The 18,711-nt window shown below is 42.0% G+C and overlaps 1 protein-coding gene across 2 annotated transcripts in view; it reads right to left on the bottom strand.

Annotated features, from left to right (window-relative positions):
* Window positions 1-5,007: 5,007 nt before the first annotated feature.
* Window positions 5,008-18,711, bottom strand: part of PTBP2 (polypyrimidine tract binding protein 2) — a 78,480-nt gene continuing 64,776 nt past the window's right edge. For both annotated transcript variants that reach the window (XM_068239756.1, XM_068239757.1), the window contains 6 exons: window positions 18,382-18,521; window positions 14,901-14,934; window positions 14,351-14,443; window positions 12,615-12,831; window positions 9,272-9,349; window positions 5,008-6,587 (listed from right to left, as the gene is read on the bottom strand). In XM_068239756.1, the coding sequence (XP_068095857.1) occupies window positions 6,458-6,587; window positions 9,272-9,349; window positions 12,615-12,831; window positions 14,351-14,443; window positions 14,901-14,934; window positions 18,382-18,521 (692 nt within the window). In that variant the 3' untranslated portion in view covers window positions 5,008-6,457. The remainder of the gene's footprint in view (window positions 6,588-9,271; window positions 9,350-12,614; window positions 12,832-14,350; window positions 14,444-14,900; window positions 14,935-18,381; window positions 18,522-18,711) is intronic.

Here is an 18,711-nt window from a genome sequence, read left to right as displayed (position 1 = left end):
ACTACTCTCTGTCGGATCCGACAGCTGCAGCGATCGCAGCACGCACCGATGAGAGAGGGGACAGAGCGATAGGGCATCCTAGCTGACGTGCACGATGCAGACCAGGAATGAATAGCGGTAATCCTCCACAGCAAAGCCGCTCGGGGGTTCGTGCACGCTGCCATAGTGTCTCTCTCGTCACTTCTGCATTAGTGATATAAGCAGAAGTGACGAGAGAGACGCTATGGCAGCGTGCACAGACCCCCCCCCCCCCCCCCCCCAAACGGCTTTGCTGTGGAGCATTACCGCTATTCATTCCTGGTCTGCATCGTGCATATCAGCTGGGATGCCCTGCCGCTCTGTCATCTCTCTCATCGGTGCGTGCTGCGATTGCTACAGCTGTCGGATCCGACCTGTCCCTCCTCTCAGCCAGGTACAAATTGTCCCTCACTTCTAAGCCACACACCCGGGGGCCATGGGTGACACAGCTTAAACACTCAGATGCTGTGGAATTCCCCTAAAGACACTGGGACAGAGAAGGGGACAAGGGACAGCAGCCAGGAGACACATACAGCGGGACTCAGGACAGGGGGCAGACACCCGGCCAAAATTGTTACATTCGGACCATTAGACGCAGTGACTTTTCCCCCCATTTTGGGGAGAGAAAAGGTGCAACTTATGGTCTGAAAAATACGGTAAAATTTATGAAAAGGTTAAAATACACAGATAAAAAGGCTTAATACTATAAAATAAAGCATCAGTAAATGCACTTATGATGAAATGATGTGTGAGCTTTCAAGGTCCCACCTGATAGAGCCATATTAATCCATACCATGCATTGATTAGGACCAACTAGTCTGAAACAGTCTGTATGCATGTTGGATTAGTGTGGCTCTGTAATATTAACAAGCTGACACATCGTTGCATTCCAGCAGTTCTGTAGGTGTGTTTAGCTTACAGGGACAATCTGTATATTCAGCAATAATGCACTGATGACCTTATGCTCACTCTAATCTGAATAATCACAAACACCTTCTGTTTTAAGAAGGCAAATTTGTTTTTGCATTCTGGATCCCCCAATGTCAAATTGTATTTTGGATTCAAAGGGAACCAGAGATGAACGTTTCACACAAAATAAACATATCAGTCAATAGCTTGTAAAGAATAAATGCTCTACCTGATAATTTCGTCACTCTGGTGTGCCTTTTTTAGTGTTTTTTTATCCATTATTGCTCCAGGAAAAATCCAATATGGTCGCCAGCTCATATCCCTTCTGCTTAGGGTTATGAGTTGTTCTGGATGTGCTGTCTAGGCTATATGAGAAAGGCTGCTGCAGTCTTTCATCTGTGTGCTTTCATTTTGGTATGATGTGCAGCTGCCTGTAGGAAGTGTCTCATAGGAATGAAACTGCAGTCCTCATTATCTATGCAGAGCGCACACAGATCATATTGCAGCCACACTTGTCTGTTTCAGAGCTTCTCTCTCAGCAGAAGCAGCCCCTCCCATGTCATCAGAGCTCTCAATATGCAAAGCAGAGCCAGGAGGGAGCAGGCTTTGGCTTGAAAAGACTCCACAGTAGAGTGACTCAGCTATAATGTTTCCAGGTCAAACCTAGACTGAAGACTCAGTCAGGGATTCCTATCACAGCTGATAACAGACTAATTAAGAAAAGAATGAAACTAAAAGCAGGGTAGGTGTTTACTGTCATGTTCCCACTGAAATGTAGTAAAATACATGAGGGTGCTTCGTCTCTGGTTCTCTAAGTATTTTGCTGTTGGTGGACACTCAACTCAGCACTCTCCTTTTGCCTCCATACAGAACATCTCCAGATCCTGCCACTTCCACAATATCAACAAAATTTGGGCCTACCTATCCCTCGATACCGCCAAGCTCCTAGTCAATCCACTCCACTCTTCCAACATTCGACATAACTTGCTTGCAAGGCTTCAGGACTTCTCCAGAGCAGCCCCTACTCTATGGATCCCCCCCCAAATCATTCAAGCAGGCCTTAAAGACCCATCTGTTCACCATTGCTTACCCACCATCTCCATAGCTCTCCCCCACCCCTTAGATTGTAAGCCTATTTGGCAGGGTCCTACTCCTCCCTACATTGCAATCTGCGCACCATTGTTTATTGTTATAATCACTATTTTGTGTACCATTGTTTAACCCTGTATTGCCCTTCTGTGACATTGTTTAATGTTGTAACTTTTCCCCCATCTATTGTATAGTTAGGACTTTATAAATAAAAGTTTAACAATGGGTGAAAAATGGCCGGTTATGGATATGTCCCTTGCTGGGTATAATTCTTTTTGTATTGTGTCCTCATGCTTATTGGCAGTCCAGTAATTTATGTATTCGATTTTTTTACTTTAGCGTTTCAAATTTCTACTGCATTGTTTTATGTGAAAAATGTTGTATTCTGCATGATTCAAAAAAGTTTTGACTAAAAACAACAAAAACGTGTGGGATAAAGTACTTCGTACTAAACTTCCTACTACTGCTTGTTGCCTTGAGGGTCCCTCCCATTCTAAACTACTTTGGTATTTGAAGTGAAAGAACGGGGACTCTAACCAGGCAACGAGCAGCAGTAAAAGGTTTGGAACTAAGTGCTTTAAGAGTTTTATACAATGATTTAAAACTTTCATAACGCAACAAATCTTCACCTTTAAAGCATTGCGTTTTTTTGTTGAAATGGGCTTTCATTTTATCCTTTGTATTTTTGGACCAAGTAAACAGTATGACAATACATAAGATCTGTCTGCAATAGTACAGAGTAATAGAAGCAGCTATAGAGAATTAGACAGAAGAAGGCATAGAGGCAAACAGTGAAGAATAGGGGAGGACAGTATAAAAGTAAAGACTGTGGCATTAACAGGGAGTTAATATGTTGCTAATGGAATGATATTAGAAAGCAAATTCGAAAGTGTGCGTTTCCGATTTTATTTTAATAGCTCAAATCTTCTGTATATTAGAATTGAGATATTTGACTCCTCAACAAAGGAAATTGTAATGTTTTAATGGATTTAAACTTTTTTTTAACTGCAATTCAAACTGGCATACAACTGTGTAATGTATGGTGTCAACAAGGGTAGGGGTGGATATATCTGCATAGCAATGAATATGGGGAGATTTCTAACAAAGATACTGTATCAGTGATCCCTGAATAAGGCCATACAACTGATTTTCAAAGTAATGTTTCCAGAAGTGCTGCATGGGCAAGACTGAGTGCCACTGTAATATTCCTGGGGAGAAGGGTCAGGAATAGATTCACTGTTCTCTATTGAATCTGCTCCAAACATCAAGTACTCCCTGATGTGTATGGAAGGTGAATTAAAAGCATTCAAAAGACATTTTAAACACAAGTCATTATCTGTGTATTACCAGCTTCACACTAGATTCCATTGCGTCTCCTGTGGACCGGGGAGCGCAGTTTAACAAAGTAATCTGACATAGCTCAGTAGACTTTTTATTTTGCTAGCATTATTAATGTAAGAACCCAAATGTGTGATATATCTTGCTACCACAATGGGTGTGTCCTTCAGGTGAACAGTTACTCATAAGAATGCCATCACCTCTCTAGCAGCTTGTACCATGGGTTACTGTGACCATAGGTCAGGTGGCCATTGTGATGAATGTGTGGCAAGACACACTTTGGAAAGTGAATTACTTAACTCCTTCAGTTAATACATGTAAATTTAAATTCAAACACAGTTTGAGAATACCAGATAAAGATTTTTCCCATTCCTGTATCTTTATCGCAGCTGGCTTTAAAGATCCATAAAGTGTGCCTGTGCTGTTTATAGATATGCCTGCATTTTTGCATCATTTGAATGGTGCATTTTTTTTCCAATGATATATTCTATAAACAATCTTAGGAAATTACCCAACCAAATTAGTCAGAAGATTGTGCGTTCTTCTCTCAAACCATCATTTCATAGTAAATTAAAGATGGCACCACTGTATTATAATATTCCACACAGACAGCAATAAAATGTGACCATGACATTGTTTGATGAGGTTTGGGAACTTTTTTTTTAGCATTTTAGTTCTTATACTTTTAGCCACAGCCCCTGAACAGTTCAGAATCTATACATAAATAAGAATCAGGTTTCAGAAAAGGTACACAAATAGTAAATATTACTAGTTGTGCAGTAAAAAGACTAACCTGCATATGAGTTTGCAATACTGCCAGTAATTTTGTACTCACTTTTACAATGGAAGTGCATATATGTTACTGTTATTTATGGCATGACACTTTATGGATGTTTAAAACGGTTTCATAAATAAAGAAAAACTTCTATCATCCAAATAAACAGCTGGAATCAGAATTAGACTAAGTAGCTGGATAGCGTGACTGGTTACGGTTCTTGCCTTTCACCAGGGTTCAAAATCTCGGGTGAAGCCACAACGTAAAAGCAGTAAGGCTCTTCAACACTCCTGGCCACCCATGGAAAGCGTCCTAAGTGGCTTCAACTCTGAAGTGCTTTTAGTTTCCCAGGAGAAAAGTGCAATTTAAATGTTATGTATCTTGTGTAAAATAAGCGTTATATAAGTGAAATTTAGAATAGCGGTATGATTCAGAGTGAGCCGAGAAGCGCTGTGTACAGATAAAGTCAACACCTGCTGTGTTAGGTATGTGAGAATTACATTCTAGAAAACATGACCTGTAGGCAAGTAGCTTGTAACTAGAGCCGAGACGTGCTGATCTAACACTCCAATAGCCTCCAAAGAAACACAGTATGTTATTAAAGGTGATGTTTGTAAGAGCAGCTGATATTTAACAGGGTGGGAAATGGTTGGCATTGGCCGCTAAATGCAACTCAATAACTGCCAACTCTGATATGCTAGGGAAATGTGTTCCTTTGACAATGCGCTTCCAATTAATGGTTATTTTCAGATGATGATCAATATGTAAGCTGTGAAAAGTGTTTCCCACTCAGGCAGAGGAACATGAATTTTAAAGCATAGTAGAGAGGATACAGAGCTGAGAAAAGAAGAGGAAGCAGAGAGAGACAGAAGAGAGAATACAGAGCTATAGAAGTGTTTATTGAGCATGCTACAGAGGTAAGCAGAGTACACAAGATGAAATCAAAACCACCGTCAACCTCCCGACTTTGTTAGAAAATTAATTTTTAATTGTGCCGCAATCAAACTAGACTGAATTTTACATTTTTTTTTTAAAGATGTAAAAACGTAACTAATAGAAAATATACATGACCATTTTTTTTTCTTCTACACAGATAAACAGAATCTAGTCATTTCAACCAAATACATAAATTTTATTAACAAAAAAATAAATGTACTTGCTCAAAAGTGAACCGAGGAAAACGGATCACTGTGAAAGGAATAAACCGTCTACTCGATTCAAAAAAGGTAGATTCTGATCCAGGTCTGTAAGTCAGGTCTGTTTCTACGTACAAAATATCTTGAAGTTCTTTATTAAAACAGAATATTACAATGTAAGGTAAATTAAGACTAAAGGCACATAAACTTTGGTCCCACCTGGTTGTCAGTTTCTTTTTTCAAAAACTGCCACTAGTTTCTTTTTTTTTGTCAAAAAGGCGCTCCCTGCCATCAAGTACATGCACCAGTTTCTGAAATCGCTTGACCTCTCTGCATATGCTCAGAAAATCCACAACAATATTTTGAGTTGAAACAAACAGCAGATGGCAAATACAGAGTTAAATGCACATCAGTCATGTCAACTTCAAAAACTACAGGAAAATATTCGGCCACAAACGAGACGTTACTTTAGTTCTAACATTTAAATGATACATTTCACGAGAAGATTACAAAAAGAATAAGGTTCTACAATATTTTCTGCAACACGACCAAGACTTCTAGGGATCATTTTCCTTGCCTTATTTTTTTTACAAAGAAAAAACATTACCTGCTATTTGTCACTAAGACATCAAAAATAGAACGTCTAATTTTACAAGGCATACAACGACAATTTAAGCAAAGTAAAACAGTTTCCTCCCAATAAATGAGCGTTTTGTAACGTGAAAGAAAATGGTGACGTGGGCACGAGTACAGATAGAACATGACTGATGATTGAGTTGAAGTTCTGAGCAGGAGGAACCAAAGCTTAACCTCTGTACACATCTCCTGGTGCAAAATGCTGCCGTTTTACATGTAACAATGTGCCCAAGATTATAAGCCTGCATTTTAAATGGTAACAAGTTGGAGGGGGGAAAAAAAATGTAAGGCACATGTCCACGGATTGAAACAACTGAAAAAAAAAAATATATATAACCAAAAAGGTCTTCCACAGTCACCTTGGAAAACTTACAGCTCATTTATAGCTGCAATTATAATTAACTAATGCAATGAACCAAGGAATGATAACTGAATGAAAAACACAAGCCATACTCTGGTCCCCACTTTTCTGAACAGTCTGTTGGTGACAAGATACGTAACAATGCGATAAACCCAGATGCTCTGCTTTTAGTTTTTTTTTCTGTATTTTTTTTTTTTATATTGTTGACTTAGAGAAGGAAACTCTCAGATGGTGGTTATCACCAATGTTGTAGTTGTGGAGGTCAATCAAGGCTTGTATAGCTTCTTCCACTGTAGACATCTGAAGAAGAGCCATCTTGTGGTCTCTGAAATAGTTTAAAAAGACAAAATCCAGATTAATATTCGTAATTAATATTAGTAAAAAATTAAAAAACAAATAAGTAATTGCTATCTAAAAAGTATAGATTGTTTGCAAAATGTTCAAGTTCACGGCACCTTTTATACCATGGCAATTTTGTCAGGGTACCTGTTGGGAGCGATCACGCACATTCGGTGATAGAGCTTTATAGCATCTAACAAAGCTTAACCTACCATCCCAATCACCCTAACAGTTTCTCAACCTCTTTAACGTGTCCCCCTTTTCCCCATTGCAGTGTCTCCCCCTCCACTATATTGCCCACATAATTTTCCATTAAAGTGGACCTGAACTCCTGCACAGGACAGAAGGAAAAAAGAGAAATGCACCTTGCATGCATTTAAAGAGTTTAGCCAGTCTGATTCCCCCTCATCTTCCCCCTTCGTAATGCTTCATGTAGTGTCCAGGGTCGCCTTGAACGCCAGGGAAAATCGGGATCTGAACGCCGGTAAAAGCCTAGTACAAACGCTTCCAGATATGTACACAATCAGAAAAGATATGGACTGCTATTTGGGATGTAAACAGGTAAACCTAACCAAACAGCGGTTTCCTTTGAGTGTATAACTGTACAATAAGGGAAGCACCCCTTAAACAATTTTTATAAAAAGATATGTATCATACACATTAGTATTTCTTTGGTTTAGAGCTCTACAGAACGGTTGCACTAGCAATGATTGTAAGGCAATATTCAACTTTACTGCTTTGTAAACAAGTCCCCAGAATTACTGTTACAGAGTTCCTATGACCCCACTGACTTAGCTGACGCTTAAGAGGGATTGATAATTAAAAAGCACACTGATATTATGGGGCCTTTTTATAAAGAGCGGCGATCTGAGATTTAAATTGCCACTTTTGAGATCTCCGAAAATCACAATACACAAAAAAAAAATTAAATCAGATAGTCCAATTACAAATGCATTCTTTAGAAAAGGGCCATTCTGAATTATTTATGGCAGCAAAAAGTAATTTGATCGCCTGCTCCATTTACGTTACGGTTTGGACCAGGAGTTCCACTCACTAGCTTGAAGCCTGACTAAAGCACCAAGGAAAGCTATGCAGATATCAAACTAACAATGATTCAGGTAATACCATTAATGACTAACTGTACATGGTTTATTGCATGATCCACGACTAACACCGAACCACATGAGTACTTCACACTTGCAAGGACTGCTATACATCTTTGTACTGCACAGTACAACCCCTGCTATCCAGCTCAGATGAGGACTGCCTGATACCGTATAACTGTTCTTGCCAGTTGCTTGAGATGGCCTTCTTCCCAGTTGTGCAGATCAGTGAGCAGCAGAGCAACTTACTACACACTGGGTTCAATACACCTCTGACAGTCATTGGCTGAAGCATCCTCCAAAGGCTCCTGATGCCTGTTACCTGATCTGACGTGGGTCAGGTGACATGCATCGGAGCTTACGGAGGATGCTTCAGCACAGTCCGGAGCTTTAACCAGCTGAGCGGTCTGGACGAGCTCAGCTCGTCCAACACCGCCAGCGGCTGCCGCTCAGGCCCTGCTGGGCCGATTTTAATGAAATAAAAAGCAGCACACGCAGCCGGCACTTTGCCAGCCGCGTGTGCTGCCTGATCGCCGCCGCTCTGCGGCGATTCGCCGCGAGCAGCGGCGAAAGAGGGTCCCCCCAGCCGCCTGAGCCCAGCGTAGCCGGAACAAAAAGTTCCGGCCAGCGCTAAGGGCTGGATCGGAGGCGGCTGACGTCACGACGTCGGCTGACGTCGATGACGTCACTCCGCTCGTCGCTATGGCGACGATATAAGCAAAACAAGGAAGGCCGCTCATTGCGGCCTTCCTTGTTTATTCTGGGCGCCGGAGGCGATCGGAAGATCGCCTCCGGAGCGCCCTCTAGTGGGCTTTCATGCAGCCAACTTTCAGTTGGCTGCATGAAATAGTTTTTTTTTTATTTAAAAAAAACCCTCCCGCAGCCACCCTGGCGATTTAATCAGAACGCCAGGGTGGTTAAAGGGAAGGTCCAAGCAAAATAAAAAAAATGGGTTTCACTTACCTGGGGCTTCTACCAGCCCCATGCAGCCATCCTGTGCACTCGCAGTCACTTACTGCTGCGCCAGTCCCCCGCTGGCAGCTTGCCGACCTCGGAGGTCGGCGGGCCGCATTGTGTACATTTTTACGCATTCCCACAAATGCAGGAACATTAACACATACATTTTTACGCATTATTGGTGCGATGCGTAAAAATGTACGCATTGAACCAGTAATGCGTAAAAATGTATGTGTTAATGTTCCTGCACTAGCGGGAATGCGTAAAAATGTACGCAATGCGGCCCGCCGACCTCCGAGGTCGGCAAGCTGCCAGCGGGGGACTGGAGCAGCAGTAAGTGACTAGGAGGGCACAGGATGGCTGCATGGGGCTGGTAGAAGCCCCAGGTAAGTGAAACTCTTTTTTTTATTTTGCTTGAACCTTCCCTTTAAAAGGACGACATCCGGGGTAATTGCAAGTTGCACCACTACCGCTCTGCATAGCTGGGGAAGAGGAAGCACATGCCACCATGGTACCCAGTTGCTGAAGAGTACCGCTTACATGGTTGCCGGATAGCAGTGGTTTTACTATGTATCGGTCACACACAAAAATATAAAGCAAGGAAACCTACTGGAAAAATTTGAATGCTTTCACTGTTCCTCCTGTGTTAGTGAATAAAGTCCGCAAGTCATCTTCAGTTATTGTTTGCCTGTAACGAAAAACAAGCTGAAGCAATTTTACAAAAATTAAGATCATTTCAGCTGCAAAAGTTAATCATGTCAACTTGTGAGACAAAAGTAAAAATGTAACATCCAACAGTAACTTGGGAAAGCGCTTTAGTGCATGGTCATTCAGCGCAATGAGAATAGATGAATGTTTGCCATGCTTGTTTAATAGATGTCTCTAAAAGGAGCCATTCCCATTCCCTGATGCAGTCTATGAAGAACAGTTGTTCTCCAGTGAAATATTCTTATCCACTCCAGATAAGGGCTGCCTAACAAAGACCACAAACAAAACATTAACAGTTTTAACCATCACGCAAGAAAAAAATAAATCTTATTGCAAGTAAAAAAAAATTGTGTTTTTACACCTTGGAGGGTTGTCTAAATGCATCACAAGTTTAGTAACTTTAATTCAGCTTTAAATGTATGTGACAGAAGTTCAACACAACAGGGAAGAGGCCACGGACATTTGTGGAATGCAGCGTGGGTGTTGCAAAGCCGCAGCACAGATCAAAGCAGGAGCCCTTAAAGGGAACCAGAGATGCCGGACGTACAAAAAGAAAAAAAGATTTAATACATACCTGAGGCTTCTTCCAGCCCCATAAGCCTGGATCGCTCCCACGCCGCCATCCTCCGCTTCCTGGATCCGCCGGTACCGGGTCCCGTCACTTCCGGTGGACGCGGGCAATTGGCCGCATCACAGGGGCTCCCTGCATACCCTTACGCGTGCGGCTGCGCAGTAGGCAGCCACACGCGTAATGGTATGCTGGGAGCCCCTGTGATGCGGCCAATTGGCCGCGTGCTGACGCCGACTGGCCGAAACTACGGGACCCGGAACTGGCTGATACAGGAAGCGGAGGACGGCGGCGTGGGAGCGATCCGTGCGTATGGGGCTGGAGGAAGCCCCAGGTATGTATAAGATCTTTTATCTGGCGTCTCTGGTTCCCTTTAAAGGTGTTGCATTTCCACTAACTGCCAGACTGGATGGTATTATGGCTTCAAAAGTAAGAAGTTTTGAATCAGGATGATACCACTTCAAAAGTGAAAAAGTCTTGGAGGCAGGCTACAAGACTGAAAAGCCCCCTAAATGAACCAGTAGTGTCACAAAGACTTCCAGTTGAGGATCTCACGCCTTCATGTCATCACAAGCCTGAACTTCCACAGTCCATTAGAGTGGAGTTAGGTCTGCTAGTCACCTAGAACTTTCTGCCATTCTTAACAGTCATGGGCTTCAATTCATCAAGCATTACCACATTTGGTAATGCTGAAAACAGCTGAGCGAGCACTTAAGAAAATGTCATTTAATCAAAGCTGTTACCGCATGAAAAGCTGAAATTACAGAGCAGTGAGATAAATTACTGACTTGTGCTCAAACACATCAGCAAATATCAGTAAATGTCAATTCATCAAGGTTACAGCATTCAAACACATTCGGTGATTATCTCCAGCTCTCCTCTGTCGGTAACTAGCTTCGAATGCCTTCCTGTGGATGTCCCTATGATTGACAGGAGCAGGCAGCCAATAGAAACAGCCCCTGTTCTCCTGCAAGTCCGCTGATAGGTCGCACATTATTCTCCAGTGGAACAAGCTTTTAGACCCCCCAGGGAGTGAGCAGAGAGAACGGGACAAATACTCCTATTAGACCTACCGGTAATGGAGTTTCTAAGCGTCTTCCGGGACAACAGGAGGGACCGGATCTCTCCTGTTGCCCCGGATGACGATTAGAGAAAAGATATTTTCCAGGCACCCTTCGGTGGTGTAACCCTTTAAATCCCTGTTTGAAAATGCAAAGTTGCTAGTGGTGAAATCACCAAGCATGGCATTTGTAATGTCTCCAGGAAGTTCATCTAAGTTGTGGCAATTAAATAAAATGTTAAGAAAGACTGATGGACAGATTCAGAGCAGCAGATGCAGTACAAATGTTTACATCTAAAGGGATGTCGGGATGCCTTCTATTGTAAATGCCTCACAGCAGCTTGTAACAGACATTCCAAGCTGCTCTGCACTGCTCTGCTGTTATCAAACAGCCTTTGATGAATTGGAGCCGTAGTAGTTCGGAAACTTAACGAACATCTACCGCACATGTAAAAATATTGATGAATTAGCACACACAAGTGTAAAATACCGAATGTGGTATTTTAACGACTTGGATTTTGTTATCGAACAGCCTTTGATGAATTGAAGCCATGGAGGCTCAGCACTGTAGGGTCTACTAGAGATAAGCAAAAACTTTCTTGTGCGAGAGAATGTCCTGCAGTGTTGCAGGAGGCAAGAGCAAGGTATGTGGTGGTTAACCTCCCTAGCGTTCTGGACGAGCTGTGCACCGCTCAGGCCCCGCTGGGCCGATTTTGATAATTTTTTTTTTCAAACACGCAGCTAGCACTTTGCTAGCTGCGTGTTTGCCCTGCTCGCCGCTGCTCGCCGCCGATCCCCGACGCGAAAGAGGGCCCCCCCGTGCAGACCCGTGCACAGCCTGGCCAATCGCCGCCAGGCTGCGCTTTGGGGTGGATCGGGTGTCCCAGTCGATGACGCCACTCCGGTCGTCCCCATGGCGACGGGGGAAGCCCTAAAGGAAATCCAGTTCAGAACGGGATTTCCTTATGGGCGTGATCGCCGGCGGCGATCAGAAGGGTGGGAGGGAGAGAGGAGGAAGGGGAGAATCATGTAGCTAGTGCTAGGCTAGCTACATGGAAGAAAAAAAAAATCGGGCGAAAAAAACCCTCCCGCGGCCGCATGGCCGCCCAGCAGGTTAACTCGCCTACCACTGACTTCATTCCAAGTGTTTTATGTTGCGTTCCAACTCCTTACAACTTCCACCTTCAGAGTGGAAGCTCTGGCTTAGAAGGCGGAAGTGTAGGAAGATGGAATGCAGCATAAAATGCATCGGAATGCAGGACGTGGCTAAATGAGTTTACCCCTGCATACCTCGTCTCCTGCACACACAGCAGTACATTCTCACGCCTCCATAGGATCTACACAGGGTTCTTAGTGGGGTTGGGCCTGTCATTTAAGCCTGTTTTTTCCTATGGAAGAAAGTTGTAGCTCTGGGCTAGTGGCAGCATCAGGACAGCGCGATTCCAGTGCCAATTCCAAAGCAGAAGGTCACATCTCTAAGTTGGTGACTTGCCTGGAGTCTGAGTAGATGCAACACTGACGCTGAATGGATGCAACACTGACATTGCCACTTTTTTTTTCTACAGATATGTTCCTATGGGCTCAGTGAAAAATAATCTTATAAAATGCTTTACTCACGGAATGTTAGACAAGTGAAGAGTTGCTGATGGCGGAAATATATTCTGAAAGTTTTTAGAACCAGGCTTTTTGAAACGATGTAGGGGGGAATTGACAAAATCTTTAGTTAGCCCTTGGTCATCAAGCCCTTCCCGAGGTAGTTGGACTGTCTGATGTTTGGACAGTGTAACCCTGATGATCTTTCCATACATCTTCTGCCCATTGAGGTGGCTCATAGCTGAAATGTAAACAAATACAATCACATTTTAGCAAAAATAAATAAAATATTCAAGAGAACTGAATCCAGCCAAGTTACATAGGATTGTAAAAGAAGGAATGAACATGCTTAAAATTAAACCAATTTACTCTAAATGATCACTTCTAGTCTCACATAAGACTCATTGTAATTTGAGAACTGCTTTAAATCCAATCAGAATGTGGATGTGTATCAAGCATTTTAAGTAAACAAGTACTGGTATTATCCTTAGGGAAATGTAATTGCAACAATTTAGAGTCTATGCTACAAAAATGGAACAAAACTGAGTAATAGAATTAGTGAATGTTATACACAAAGTTAATTTGTGCTTTAATAAGGATTTAAAAATTGTTAAGTGGACAGGACAGAAGGAAAACGTAGAGAAATGCAGCCTGCATGTATATAGAGAGTTTAGCCTATTTAATTCCCCCTTCATTTGTGTCTAATCACAAGTTGTAATTTGATCCTACCCTGTGTCACATGACTGCCTATGGCAGATAAGCCCATATGAAAGCACAGGCTGTAAACAATATGTCTACTGCCATGAATCAGGAAGTAGAAACTGTGCTAATTTATTTTAGGATTTGTACCAGCTGTAACAAAGAAAGTTTTTTACTTAAAGGTTATTATGCCATTGTGTATCTTTTAGAACCTTATAAGGGATTTACTAGAAAATTAATCAATATCTGTTCATTTGCCCTATGCGGATTAGGGAAAATAAATTCAGTGCTGCAGCCATCACGAGTACACATCACAACAGAGAGTGCATAGAAATCGACTATGAAGCCTTGACAAGGTGATCCAAATTGGTACTGAAACCCTGCAGTAAACAAACGCAAATACTAAGCTTTTGAGACAAAATAATTATACTAAGTATTGTATGTTCTATACATGGCTGTGGAGTCGTTACAAAAATCATGGGACTCAGACTCCTCCGTTTATAAAACCACCGACGCCAGGTATCCAAAATTGCTCCGACTCCTCAGCCCTGGTTCTACAACTCTATTCCTAGGGTTCATTAAAAAGATATACTTATCTGCAGTCATGAAAGCCTCAGGATCATATTGAGGCTTCCCTCATTGTTCTGTAAAACCCCTTTGTCGAGCACGGACCTCGTGCATATTGGAGCCGCCCTCCTCTTCTGTTTAGAGCGTGGCTGTGCAAGCACAGCCGCGCATGTGCAGTAGCCCAGAGCTCCTGCTTACTGCCCATTCATGGCTACTGTACAGCCGCGATAATGCCAGGAGGTGTGCGGCCTCGATAAGGCTGCCAACAAACCATTGCTGGCAATCTTTCGGGAGTCAGTGGTCAGCAGAACACCGAGAGAAGCCTCAATACTGTCCTGTGGCTTCCCTCTCATTAGCTTAGTATCTCTATTTGTACCTAAGTTTTGGCCCGGGTACACTTTAGTATGTAAATACCAAAATAATGTTTAGAAATACCGTTTTAGTCCATTCATCACCAATGTTTGACGTTTCTAAATACAAGTCACATTACTTACCCAACTGTGACTGGTTCCCATCTGCCATTTGGATAAGAGCACTGTCTTTCTTATTGTACAGTATCTTCACACGCTGCACATCTCCATAAACACCTTTTCATCAGATTTAAAACATAAACAAACGTAAAAACGAATGAGCAAATTAAGCATTGAAACCTGGTCTAAAACTACATTAAGGTTCCAAAGATCAAATGAAACAACCAGACAACAAAAGTACCATTCACCCAATCCTGACATTCACAAGAATGAAAAGTAGATCAAGAATTTGAACAGTGAATTTTGGATAAGAATATATTTGATATACCCTCAAAGCTATGTGAATGACAAACAAAATTAAAGACCATGCAAAATAAATTCACATGCATTAAAATAATGTGACTATGGTGAGAAGAAAAAAACAAAAAGAAAACCAAAAAAAAGAAAGAAGGCAAAAAACAAATAAAAACTATTCAATTTTTACGCCAAAGTGCTAGCTACAAATAAAAATAAGTAAATAAAGTGAAATAAAAATGAAATTAATAATAAAAGTATAGTGCTAACAATAACATACCGAAGAGGGTAAACAGACTTTGGGGCGAAACCATCTTTAGAAGGAGAGAAGAGCAAGCAGCGTAAGACAAGAAGAGAGAAGAGTCGAGGAAGAGCGGAGATGAACAGATCATCCATAACGAAGGGTGGTTCCCGTAGAATGGTGAAGGTGGTCATGGATCATGGTTCAAGGCAGTTAATTGGGGCAAGTTGGTCCGAGGAACATTTTGTTCAAGCAAAGCAGCATGAACATAGGGGGTTTGAGGGGGGATGGGGAGGACAGACACAGATAATGGGATAGGACAGACAGCAGTGTTTGGAAGACAAAATAGGAACAGGAAGAACACCACACACACAAGGAGGATAAGGATGTAAAGGGTAGGGAAGGGTAGGAGATGATGCAGAACAAAATAAAAAAGTGGGGAGAAAATAAAATAAAGGTCAGTACAAAGGAAATGCAGGAGTTTGGTCAGAAAAAAAAATGGTTGGCTTATGTACCGTACAAGAAAAACTTAAATGTAGTAATCAAAGACAAGTATGGGAAACACATTCATATCAGAGTACAAAGTAGTCAATTGTTCTGACACAGGGAAGGTATGCAGTAGAAGGACTCATTTCACCGCAGAGGACAGCTGGCTTTGAAATGCTTAGGAAGTCTCATGTGGATGGCTGATAAACCATTGAAACATGCAGATGGCAGAGACTAACACGTGAAAATGATTACCATACTCTGCACAGAAAGGGACAGTAGTTTTCTGGACTGGAGAAAGTCATGACATGCTTCTCTAGGTTAAAACCTACCTTACCATCAGGATATTTCTGCACCTTGATACTGTCTGCAGAAGCGATATTTAAGCGCAGATATGAATCTGACTATAAAGTCATATGGGCAGACCGACCAAGAGACCGATTTCTCTGATAGAGATCTGTTGGCTGCCCATACCTTACAGATTCCCAATCGACTGCAGCATGAAATCTCTTGGGAATCGACCTTACCTTGACCCCCCCCCCCCCCCCCACAAAAAAAAAAAACCACAATATTCATTAAGGTTCTTGTGCATTCAAATCTCTCACTTGTCCAGCTGCTCCTGATCCTGTGCTTCCCCATAAGCAATGCCATACAGCCGCCACATCATAGCCACGAATAGCAGGTGGTGCGTGTGACATCACACACCAGCCTGGCGGCACTCCAGATGTGGCAGATTTTCCTCCAATTTTATAAAATTATTGAAGCGGGTGGTCGATTGGGCCGTAGAATTGATAGATGTTTGGCCACCTTAAGCCTATCTCCTACTCAACACTAACCATTCATATTAGCTAGTGAAGAAAGAGCATGGCAGGGATAAATCTGAGTGCAGAGTGCTAGTAAATACAAATACTTCATATCTGAACACCAATACGCTCATCTTGCATCAAAGGCAGGAGCTTTCCTGGCAGTCAGGGGTGAGAGCAGCAGTCTGCCTGACTTCAGTCTAGAACATGACAAGAGGAGGCAACAGAAATGAAACAGCCATCGAGATATCCTGGCTATCAAACTTCCCATATTTCATACCAAAATACACAGCATCCAAACAGAAATGAAGGAAGAGCGTAAAATGACAGTTTAGGGATAGGAAAGACAGGATTCAGAGAAAAGATACAGCATTAGAAAAGGTGAGAGAATGCCCAGTTACTGCAAAGAATAAGAGATTACTAAAACAGGAAGAGAGCTTCATCAAAATCTTTGGTAGGACCTTGAAAGAAAAATGCATTAGAGAAGTTGATACAAATTGAGATTTGTATAAATAAAAAAAAACAAAAGCAAAAATGAGGCATGAAATGAAACAGCAAATTAAAGGGTGTAGAAAGAAAATGAACACGGATATAAAGTAATCATGGATGGTATTTGCAGGGAACTATACAGATGGAGTAACATTGAATGTGAATGTCCCATGAAAGTCAACTAAACTAAGCTAATATCAGTCAAGGAAGGAGAATGCACTCTCGGCGTATCTACTCATTTCAGTCTTCTGGCAACTCAAAGGCCATCATCCAGGAAATTCTGATCAGGTGCCGGAGGTCTTACATAGGTTTGCAATGGTTTGACACCTACTGCCAGCAATGGATGAATGCGAACAGAACCCTGGAACTTATACCATTCCTCGTAACCATGAGATCTCCAAAGCAGTTACACACTCAAGAATAACTGTCCGCTAACTATGGCGTGATGGTGCCAAATAATTACTCACAGCCATACTTTATAGTGGAAGTTGATGTCTAAGAAAGCCTTTACAATGAACTACACACAAAATCAGGAGGCAAAAAGTGCACAAGTGCAGATGGACCCTAAAAATGTAACAGATTACTTAATCCCAACCATTTCTCTGCAAACTTTTCATGAATCTACCCTTCAGGAATTATTATACTACAGTTTTTAAAAAAACTATAGGATTTAAGGGGAGGGAGGGGGGGGGGGGGAGAGTGCTGTATATCTACCTAATCTGAGATCTACCAACAAAAGCTTTAGATCTAATGGTATGCACAAAACATAGTGGTTCTGGACCAGTTAGAGACCTACAAGCACAAGTATCTTTTATATTTTAGTTCGTATTTGCATAGCGCTGACATCTTCTGCAGCACTTTATATACAATATAGTCTTGTCACTAACTGTCCTTCAGAGGGGTTTATGTATCAAAATAAACCAAAGATCTAGCTATCTAAACATTTGATACTTACGCAGGGCTTCCTCGTGTCCCATAAACACGTGCGAGTCCCTCACCGTGCTTCTGCGGTCTCCCGTTCAGCTGCCATCAGCCCCAGTAATAGACTAAGTCATGTCAGTCTGGATGGTCTGCGCATGCGCAGAAGACCCAGACTGGACCCCACTGAGCCTATTACCGGAGCTGACCGGGAGACCGCGGGAGGACGGTGAGGGACTCGTGTGTTTATGGGCCGGGAGGAAGCCCCGGGTAAAGTATTAAATCTTTAGATAGCCAGATCTCTGGTACACTTTAAAAGCAGAGATTCCCATGGACTCAATGGAACTATGAAACCTGCCCCTATGAAACACGTTAATGCAATGCACAGAGTGAATGAACAGCGGCTGTGCAGAAAATATTCTTATTTTGCTGTATCCTCCATCACTCTTATTCATATAAGCTCACCCAGTATTGACCACTCAGAGTTAACCACATGCATTCCACATGGGTTATTCATTTAATCCTAATGAACCATTCACTGCAATGACCTCCATCTGTATTCTGTATACATAAAAGGTATATTACAGATACCAGCTAGATTCATTTCACAGAATCCATCTTATTACATAATTAGCTTACATTTTCTCCCCACACATTCCGTGGTTACCAGATTATCATTCTATAATGATTTTTTTTTTTTTAAACAGACGTTAGGAGAGAATGTGTGTTGAAAATAAAAAGAGAAGGTAGGTGAAGATAAACTGAAACAAGTGTTCATGAATAATGTAAATATTTCCATGTTCAAATAGATTTGCTTCACTGACCTCTTCATTCAGATTGCTTACAAGAAGAACAGTGCTGGCACTTGTAGTGACGCCATGAATACCAACACGGCCAGCGGCGGCAGCGGCCGCAGCAGCTGCAGCATTTGGTATCCCCAGAGGACTCAGTGCACCAGGGACGGCTGTAAAAGGAAACAAAGCTAAGCAATCCATAAAAACATTATGGGCCCTGGGCCTTATGCAGAAAAAGTGACTGAAAAAGAAATGTTTTTATAAAGAAAGGCCAAAGCAACTAAAATTTTCATCTTCCATTGAAAACATTACAAATCATCTACCTGATTTACATTCTGAAATGTATCACTGGCTGTGACA

Source organism: Hyperolius riggenbachi, chromosome 6 (assembly GCF_040937935.1).
Source record: "Hyperolius riggenbachi isolate aHypRig1 chromosome 6, aHypRig1.pri, whole genome shotgun sequence".
NCBI lineage: Eukaryota > Metazoa > Chordata > Amphibia > Anura > Hyperoliidae > Hyperolius > Hyperolius riggenbachi.
Note: the sequence above shows the minus strand (reverse complement) of the source record. Positions and strands in the feature narration are given on the sequence as shown.